Raw genomic sequence first — 10339 nt, forward strand, 5'->3', positions numbered from 1 at the left:
TATTTTGAAGATATTGTTAAGGATCCTATTTGCATCTCAAACCCATTAATGACCTACCCCAATTTAGTCAACTTCTTCTTCTTCAAAAGAAAAAAAAAAGGCTTAATAAACAAGGAAATTTGAATAGATAAACATGTGTAGGTCCAAGAAGTAAATTGTCTCGGGATCTTCTACGGAAGATTCAAACTCAAATATAACAAAATTTAAGGATCTATCAACAATAGAGAGTAATTTGCAAAAAAGTGTATTGGTTCTACATTTAAAAATACTACTTAATTTTTTTAGTTTTTAATTTTATTTGAAAACATATCACACATTTTATTTTTATTGTATAAAATTATTATTATGGTTGAATTAATTTTATTTGAGTACAAAATTTAAACGGGAAAAAAAATCAACAAAAATATATAACAAACGATATAAGGACAAAAATGGTATTTTAGTATGGTTAAGAAAAAGAAAAAGAAAAAGAAAAAGAGGGGGGGGGGGGGGGGGGGGAGGTGTATATTTGACCAAAAGAGTTGCAAATGGCGGGAGAGTTGCATGGAATTTGATACAAACCTTTAATTGTCCAGATTTTTAAGGAGACGATCCGATTTCTTCGCACAAATATTATTTTTCTCAAAACAAAATTTAATAAAATTTATGATTTTTTCCCCCAAAATTCACGAGAAAGAAAATCCCACAAACTCCAAAAATCCCTTTTCTCTCATCATCGTCATCATCATCAATGCTCATTGCCTTTTCAATCCAAATCCCTTCTTTTCGTTTTTTCTCTCCCTTTATTTCTACTCTTCTTCTTCTTCTTCTTCTTCTTCTTCTTCTTCTTCTTCATCCTTTCCGTTCCCTTGATCTTCTCTTTTCCTCTGTATGTTCCTCTTCTCCTATATCTTTTCTCCATTCATTCATACATATTCTCTAATTCTCTTTTTAATGTTGTTTTTGCCGGTTGTTTTCTTCATTCTTTCATTCATTCATTCAGCTCATCTTGTAGAGAATTAGAAAGTGGGCTTTCGCATGGAGAAGAAGACTTATCCCATAGGTGAAGAATTTTATATTCTATATGAAGAGGTTGGGCAGGGTGTGAGCGCTGCAGTTCACCGTGCTCTTTGTAAACCTCTTAATGAAATCGTCGCCATCAAGATTCTCGATTTTGAGCGTGAGAATTGTGATCTGGTATGTGAGTGGTTGCTTCCATTAGCTGAACTATTTGTTGATTGAGCTAATGGATTCTTTCGTAATAATTTTTTTTTTTGATTCGAGTGAATTAAGACAAACCCTGTTCTAATTTCTGATTAGAAGGGGCATCTTTTATTTTATTTTTAATCTATTTTTGTTATAAAGATAGATTGATTAGAAGGCAACATAAAACGGCGTAGATTGATTAGTTTTTCCTCATTTGCGACCTATCGAAGTTCTGGTTTATGGTTGTTAATGAGTTGTGGTCATTTTTTCCAATTTCTTCTTGATTTTATGTTGCCTTCTCACAATAATGTTAACATGGCCTGAAAACTTCAAACTTCTTGCATTGATATTTTGCCTAATTCTTATAATCTTATCTATATTGTCACATTTGCTCTATGTTTGCTTTACCTATTGATTTTTATTATCACAGGCTAGCATTTATCGTGAAGTACAGACAATGATCTTGGTTGACCATCCGAATGTCCTTAAATCACACTGCTCCTTTGTCAATGGCCATAATTTGTGGATTGTTATGCCCTACATGTCTGGAGGTTCATGTCTTCACATATTGAAGGCTGCATATCCTGATGGCTTCGAGGAGGTCGTGATAGCAACAGTATTGCGAGAAGTATTGAAGGGAGTTGAATATCTTCATAATCATGGACATATACATCGGGATATAAAAGTGAGAACCTATGATCTTATATATCAGTTGTATCATGTTGTTGTGTCACTGTCAGCCAATATAAATATGAGTCAACCACCCCCCACCTCAAGCAGGGTCCGCAAGAGTTATGTAATTATAGTTGATCTCCATTTTCTTCAGGTTCTTGCTAGTGTGTCTCAATAGTAACTTATTTATGCTGTCATGTCTAGAAACTGCATAGCATATGGTGCAACAATTGGAAGGACGATGAACATAAGGAAAAAAGAAGAAAGAAAAAAAGAAAAGAAAAGGAGAAGAGAATGTGTGTCACGTATGTATGCTAACTTGTTCTAAAAACGGGGGTTTTTAGTCTCACCCATTTAGATGCGAGTAGAAGGAGCTGAATCAGATTGGTTCATTATTTGATCCCCATCTGAAACATAACTTCCTTGAATTCAATGAAATAAGTAATTAGTTATTTCACACACAAGACATTAAAAAATCTGCTAATGAATAAAATTTTGCCCCTATCCATCTTTGTTTATTTTAGGTTTTATCTTTTATAGGCAGGGAATGTTCTTATTGATTCACGTGGTGCAATCAAGCTAGGAGATTTTGGTGTTTCTGCTTGCCTTTTTGATTCAGGTGATCGACAACGTGTGAGGAATACATTCGTGGGGACACCTTGCTGGTATATTTGTACTGTTACATGCATAATGCATATATACCTATTGAGTCTCTAGTTCTGTCGTGTTTGAACCATTTGAGAGCCTTTAAACTCTCTTTACTGGAAAAATTAAAACTTCAAAATTGTTCATTTCTACTGAAACAAATAGTTTGATTAAAAGAATGGACTATGGACTCTCACCAAAGCAGTTTTATCAATTTGTTTCCTGATAAAAGGTCTCTATTTCAGGATGGCACCTGAGGTTATGGAGCAATTAAATGGTTATGACTTCAAGTTAGTAAATTCTTCTTCATGCATTTCTGTCATGATTTTCCCATAGTCTTTTACTTTTCCATTTCCCTCTTAGACAGCAAAGTTGCTTTCTAACATTGGTAAGCAACTTTTCTTTTTGGCAGGGCTGACATCTGGTCTTTTGCCATAACTGGGTTAGAGCTTGCCCATGGCCATGCTCCTTTCTCAAAATATCCTCCAATGAAGGTGCATCATTGTTCATCATATACTATTACTTTGATATGTTGAAGTGTCATAAAGTCAAAGATATTGAGAAAATGGTTACTATAGGTACTGATGATGACCTTGCAAAATGCACCTCCAGGCCTTGATTATGAGAGGGATAAAAAATTTTCAAAGGTACAGTGTTATTGTTTGGATTTACAATGCATTTCAAACTGGTGTATATATGTATAATATTTATTCCTGTATTTCTCCCCAGTCTTTCAAGCAGATGATTGCTAGTTGCTTGGTAAAGGATCCTTCAAAACGACCTTCTGCGAGTAAGCTGCTAAAGCATTCATTTTTTAAGCAAGCCCGGTCAAATGATTACATTGCACGCACCCTTTTGGAAGGGCTACCTGTTCTTGGTGATCGTATAAAGGCACTTAAGGTTGGAATTTTATTTTGGTAATAGGAACGAGCACAATTTTATCTTACCGTACTTGGTACAAGTTCCTTAATAAGGGCAATCCTTTAATCTCAGAGAAAGGAAGAAGATATGCTTGCACAAAAGAAAATGCCAGATGGAAAAAAGGAAGAATTATCACAGGTTTTATTTTATTTTTTATTTAATGAAAATAAGAATGTTTATATTGAGTCATGGTCCCATGATTTTGCGACCACTGACAATTCTTGGCTGAGTTCTACCCTTAATTGAGTTGATATCCTTTTCCTGCCCTTCACATATATTTTTAATAATTTCTGAAACAGAATGAATATAAACGAGGCATCAGTGGATGGAACTTCAATCTTGATGATCTAAAGGCTCAGGCATCTCTGGTACTCGTAAACTCTTCATCACCAATTATTGTGTTTTCTACATTAATGATTTTGGCAAATGACATGTTTTGTTATATTTGCTACTTTTTACTTTCAGATTCAGGAATTTGAAGAGTCAATTAGTGAAATCAATGAAGTAGGGAGCTCAAATTCATTGAATGCACTTGATGTGCAAGAAAAGAAATTACAAGGCCAAAATTCTTCAGAAATTTCAGATATTGTATGTTAATATGCTCTCGTCTTTTTTCAGTATTTTTGTATTTTAATTTCATTCACAACAACATCAACCTGTTTTCAGGAAGAGAATGCCTTGCTCCGGAGACAACCCTCCATGAAAGCAAACGACACAGTGTATATAATTTACCGTTACTTTCTGTAGTAATAATTTCTTAGCCTAACAATAATATATTATATTCATATGTTTGGAATGGATATGGAGATCCTTGTTTTTCATCCAAGTTGTAAGGCTCTTTCTTGGTATAAGTCAACTAGCCTGATAGAGTGTATTAAAAGCTGCCTTTTTGCTTTTTCCCAGAAATGGTAAAAAGTCTATCAATGAATCAACAATTATTGGTTCTTGCTCCCAACATCATTCTTCACCCCGCCATGATAATCAAACTGAGAATGGCTCCAGTGAAGAGGTTAATTTGGAGAGCAGCAGAAGAATTATGGGGAATACTCCTAATACTATCCAACATAAAAGAAGTATTTCTTCTAATACCTGTATTCAACAAGAAGTCGGTGTGCCTCTGAACAGAAGAGAGAGGTTTGTCTTTGTAGATTCACTTCTAATTTTAAGTTAGAGTTATCTGCTAGTTTATTCATGTGAGTTCTTCAGAGAAATATTTTTCCGACCTACAACAGTTTACTGAGTGTTTCATGGATCTCCAAAATATTGCTTGTTTTCATTCATGTGGCCTATGGTGTTGTCTATATTCTTGTCAGTTTTTAGAAAAATTGCTGGCATGGCCTTTTGTGTATGCATGAATATGTTTGTACTTCATTGAAAAGGTAACTGTAAGCTGCGTGTCCATGAATTTTCTTCTGTGCATCAAATATTGAAATGAGAAACAAAGAACCACCAATGGAAATTGAATTTTCGGAATCCATAATATAGAGTGTTCTAGAACATGTTTCTTTGTCAGATTTGAAGGAAACAAAGATTATTTTTGCAGATTGTCTCAAGTAGGAGTGATGCAAAAAACTGAAAAACTGGAAAACCGAAAAACCAAACCAAACCAAATCATTCCAAACCGATCCAATGGTTTGGTTTGGTTTTTTAGTATCAAATTGGACCTTTTGGTTTGTATTTGGAGAAAACTAAAAAAAATATTGATTCGGATCGGATTTTTGTTGGAAAAATCAAAGAAAACCAAACCGAACCAAATGGTATATATATGCTCCTAAAGTTACATTTTTCATTAGGTATCTATTTGTATTATAACTATTATGGTGCATGTATAGTTTTCTAGAAAAAAGACCAATTATCATGTTTCGTGCATGTTTTTTTTAGAAAAGTATCAAAAATTAAAAATAATAATAAAAATGTCAAATTGCAATTTATAAAGAAAGAAATGGACCAAAGTTTAATTTAAAGTGAGCAAAAAGGACCCATTCAAATCAAAGTGGAAAGTAAGAATAAAAATCAATAATAAATCGATCTAGATAAAACCAATCCATTGGTTTTGTTCTTTATTGGACACAGGATCCCTTATGTGTAAAATTGATTGGTTTGGTTTGGTTCTTGGTTGGCTCCAAAACCGACTATCTCCCCTGGTCTCAAAATTTCAGTTCAAGTCAGTTTTTTCTTAAGCAGGCTATAGTTCTAAAAAATCTTTATACCTTTTCTTAACCACGTCTTTAAACAAGCCTTATTCAGCTCCAAAAACCTTCAAACCTGTATAATGGCTTCCTTCACTACCAAGCCCTAGCTTCAACTTCCCAATCTTATTCTTCTTCATCCTTAAACAAGCCACAAATTCTTGATCTTTCTAATGTATTAGCAAAAGCTAACTAAGGTCATTATCAGCACTGAAAGATTATGCTCTAACTCTTAAGCATCTAGAATAAGGACTCTATTGAATACATAACTACTTGATCTTTCTAACAAATTAACAAAATGTAAATCTCTTCCTCTTCCTCTCCCTCTCTTAAAAGGTATAGCGTAGGTTTAGAAGATTGGTAAGACTTGAGAGTTAGTCCCTTTCTTTCATCCAATTACTGCCATTATAAAGTAGCTCCATAGAGCCTGAAAGCCAAATATTATTATACTTGCATCTTTGCTTTTTTGCAGCTGCTCATTTGCTGAACGGATACTGCTATCAAATTGGTTTTTTATTACGTTTCTTAAAGCTTAACTAACATAAGGGTTATCATACCTATGCTTTCAATGAAAATTCCCTTCCGCATGTGTTCATTGTGCTGCAAATTACACTGTTTGATATTTATGATTGGAATTGGAAGTTGTCAATGAATCACTTTGAATAGTTGACTTTTCAGTTACGAGACAGAAAAGAATGGTGCAAATGGAAGTCCTGCAACGGGAATGACTTCCCAGGCGGTAGATGATGTACTTTCTGATTCTCATTCTAAAGATCCCAAGTCATCATGTAATGTGTTTAGCTAAATGATGAAACTTTTGTTTTCCTTGATTGCATTTGTGAGTTGTAAATTCTTAGTTTTATGTTGATTGATGTGCTTCAATAGCAAGTCCAGCAATAATTGAAGAGGATCAGGATGAGAAAGCGAAGGCACCAGTTATTCAGCAGAAAGGGCGTTTCAAAGTTACTTCAGAGAGTGTCGATTTAGAAAAGGTGGGTTCAATAAGCTGTAGGATATTCCTTCTTTTCCTATAGGCTGACTCAATTTGTTATCTCTTTTCAGGCAGCAGCATCCCCTATTCTGCAAAAAAGTCACAGTATGCAGGTTGGTAATTTTGAGGTTAGCATAAGAGTGACCTGTCTTTATTTGATATTTGTTGGTGATATATAATTAAATTTGCCTTTAACCACAAGCTTAAGCTTTTGGATGAATTTGTAGTTTAATATGGTATCAGAGCAAATGGTCCAGGGAGGTCCTATGTTCAAGCCCTTGCATTGTTGTTTCCTCCCCAATTAAAAATTAATTTCCACTAGTGAGGTAAAATTGATTTCCACTTGTTGGGCCTTTCAAATATTTCAAGTCCACAAGTGAAGGGAGCGTTGGTGATATATAATTAAATTTGCCTTCGACCACAAGCTTAAGCTTTTGGATGAATTGGTAGTTTAATAATATTTCTTCTTCTTCCTTGCATTGTCTTCGTCGTCGAGTGCTTCTCATAATGTAACATTGTGAGATGTACATGCTCAACTAGAAGATTCAAGAGGTGTAAAAACATGTGGAAGACATTTGAATGTATTCCATGCTCAACCTGTTAAAAATATGCATGCAAATTTATTATGGATCTAAGGGAAAAAAGGTAACTAAGACTTCCATGTTGCTATATTTTATAACCATTAGACCTTCACCATGTTTGCAGTTGTTTCCCTCCTCGAAACTATTTTCTTTTCTTTGGTTGAAATAAAAATAAAGCCTTGAAAAAAAAGTTCTAGTACAGTTTTTAAGAGATGCTGAAGAATCCAAAAATGTGGACTGGTATAGATTGATTTGGACACCGTACATATTCGTATCACTATGTGTGCTTATGTGTTGTGACATGACAGACAGAAAATGTTATTATTTGATATGTTGTATTTATACTTTAATAAGTTCATTGCTCCTAAGTCCCAGGATGCCCCTTATGCAGGTGATTACCTCAAATTGTGCTACTCCTCTACCTTCTAATCTACCAACTCCTCTACTGACACCTCTGCTGACACCTCTACCTTCATCTGATGCTACACCAATTAATACTAGATCTTCTATGTTTCCAGTGTTGCACTCTGTTTTGCAGACAAATATCGTTCAAAGGGTATGGTTAATGAATTAGTATAGCATCCTCACTTGTCAATTGCTGAATTTAGTATGTCGTTCCTTGTTGGAACAGGATGATATTTTGACTCTAATGAGGCAAATCTCAACTGGAGAATTTTCAGGTCTGAGTTTCTCTTTTTTCCTCTTTTTTACTCCTTAGGGGTTCCACATTCATTTTAGTGACTAAATCTAAATTCCTTTTGCATTTCTTTTCCTTTTATTCTTTTCCTTTTATTCTTTTCCTATGCTCAGCTGATGGCGTAGTTGATGTCTCAGCGGCACATATAACAGCAACGGAGAAATCTTTGGTATGTAAGAAAGGAGGAGGATAGTTGAGTTAAATGAAAGATTTTATGACTAAAGCTTACCATTTGACGAATGAACTTGTTTATTTAGACCTATGGCGATTCACATACATGATACCACCTATTTCTGTTGGCCTACATAGTTGATATAAACAAGTTAGAGAAATCTTTGTTAGATGATCAGTAGAGCATCTTGAAATTTGATTGGTATTTACTTGTTCGCTGAGCATTTTGAAAATGGAATGCTTGAAGTAGTGGGTTTCATCTGAATTGCATTACTCATCTGCAATCAGCATTTGTAGACTAGGCTAAGCTAACATCTTTTAATTAAATTAAATTTTAAGTTTGGGCTGGATCTAATTGGCTGTATGTATTTTAGGAAGGATTTGGAGAACTGTTTACTGAAGATTCTTATTTGCTTTAATAATGAGTTTGAAATGATTAAAAGTGTTCATTCGAGAAGCACTTTTGGAAGAAGCACAGAGCATGCTCGGGAGTTTTTTAGGTGGAAAAAGAAGTTTGGGAGTGGTTTCAAAATGGTTATGATCATTTTTGTTGGGTTCAAAATCACTCCATAACAAACATTTAATCATTCAAAATCAATTTTAATGGTATAGAAATAAAGTTTCAAAGTGTAAAACTGAACATTCAAATGATTTTGAATGATCATAGATGGGTTTTGAGAATGATAAAAATGATTTCATGCATTTCAAAATAACTCAAACATATCGTTCTTTTTCAAAAATGTTTGACTCACGATTAATTCAAGCACTATGTGAATGTAAAGTACTTTTATTAAGGTAAAATCATTTTTTGCTTCACCAAAAGCCAGTCCTATTTGATTATGATCATATTAGAGATCCTATGAGATAAACATTCTCTCTCTTATGCTGTTGAATGATTGGAGGATCATTATTATTTGCAGCTTGAAGCAGCTCATGAAAGGGAGAAGGATTTACTTAACGAAGTAACTGAGTTACAGTGGAGGTATGTTCATATTTGATATTATTGAGCTTAATTTTTCTAGTAGGTTTTCCCTACGGCATGGTTTATTATTTATTCTTTTATTTGTAGGATATTACGGGCGAGAGATGAAATCCAAAGATTAAAATCAAACAATGCAGGTTAATGGTAGAGATCTAAACATCCCAGGGTTTGTGGATTGAATATGAACATGTGGAATGGACATAGAAAAGGCCTTGAAATAATCACTCTTAGGTGTACAATAGAAGTAGAGAAGGAAAGGGGAAAAAAAAAGAAGGAAAAAACAAACAAGCAAATGTCATATTGGGTGTACTTTTGATATCTACTCAACAATTTGAACAAATTTTCCTTTTGTAGATTTATTTATTTTCATTAATTTCTGCAAAATAATGTGCAGATTTAGTGAAATTATTGTTAGTGTACATTATTTTAGTGGTAGTTTATGAAACTTTATTTAAGTTTTTAAAATGTTTGTTGGATGTTTTAATGCCCTCTTTTCCCCTTTTAGTTTTATTGTATTGTAATATTTCTGGGTTTTGATAGAGGGTTTTCAAGTTTCATGAAATTAGAGTTAAACATGAGAATTTCATATAAATATGTTTTTTTAGGGAAATTTGAATAAATAGTGTAGTTTTGGAAAATAATTATTGATATATTGTAGTTTTGAAAATATTTAGAACGCGGTAGTTTTAGTTTCTTTCCAATGTCTTGGGTTCAACCTCTCTTCAATCTCTTGGATTTAATCGAAGACATTGCTAATATTTTTTTTAATTTAAATTTCTTGTTTACTCTCTTTGTATTCATTTTAATAGTTTTGTAAACAAATTTAAATTTTGTTATTGTTTTTCAATATTAAAATTTATATGAATATTTTTAAATAATTAAATAATTAGATGAACCGTTTTTAATAATAACGCGTAGTTAAAATATTAAATGTAAATTAAAATAATTTTTAATAACCAAATTACATTTGTTCAGCTTCTTCCACTCGAACACGTCCCCTATGAACTAGTGGAGGTACAATAGGTAGATCGTACATATTATGTATCTCCTCCATGTACCTCTCATTATTATTACATATATCAAGGACTTGTTGTGGATCATTTGTTACATCACGAAAGTCTTGTGTTGTTCGATCTCTGTAAATTGTTAAAAAAATTAGAAATATTTAATTGAATAAATAATTTAAGTAATTATACATTATTAAAATATGTACTAGATGACCCACGACTGCTCCTGGTCGAGTGATGTAGAGCCTCGTAATATTATTATACCAATGGATGTATTCTTGAGTCACATCCATATTAA

General features: G+C 33.3%; 1 protein-coding gene across 6 annotated transcripts; it reads left to right on the forward strand.

Moving 5' to 3' along the window:
• The first annotated feature begins 633 nt into the window (after positions 1-633).
• LOC103501209 (uncharacterized) lies at positions 634-9499 on the forward strand. Of its 6 annotated transcripts, none has more exons than XM_051083774.1 (21): positions 634-868; positions 995-1176; positions 1616-1870; positions 2398-2522; positions 2748-2792; positions 2915-2996; positions 3081-3149; positions 3232-3402; positions 3496-3561; positions 3723-3791; positions 3889-4011; positions 4090-4142; positions 4327-4557; positions 6291-6400; positions 6498-6604; positions 6675-6731; positions 7576-7740; positions 7816-7864; positions 8019-8050; positions 8973-9034; positions 9122-9499. In XM_051083774.1, exons 2-21 carry the CDS (start codon positions 1018-1020, stop codon positions 9174-9176), a joined length of 2085 nt encoding a protein of 694 aa, XP_050939731.1. In that variant the 5' UTR covers positions 634-868; positions 995-1017; the 3' UTR covers positions 9177-9499. The 6 variants fall into 6 exon arrangements, 4 of the variants coding, with proteins under 4 accessions (XP_050939731.1, XP_008462947.2, XP_008462946.2 ...); XM_008464725.3 differs by having other exon boundaries at positions 640-868; positions 983-1176; positions 7995-8050; XM_008464724.3 differs by having other exon boundaries at positions 640-868; positions 7995-8050.
• The last annotated feature ends 840 nt before the right edge of the window (positions 9500-10339 follow it).

This window comes from Cucumis melo, chromosome 4, assembly GCF_025177605.1.
Source record: "Cucumis melo cultivar AY chromosome 4, USDA_Cmelo_AY_1.0, whole genome shotgun sequence".
NCBI lineage: Eukaryota > Viridiplantae > Streptophyta > Magnoliopsida > Cucurbitales > Cucurbitaceae > Cucumis > Cucumis melo.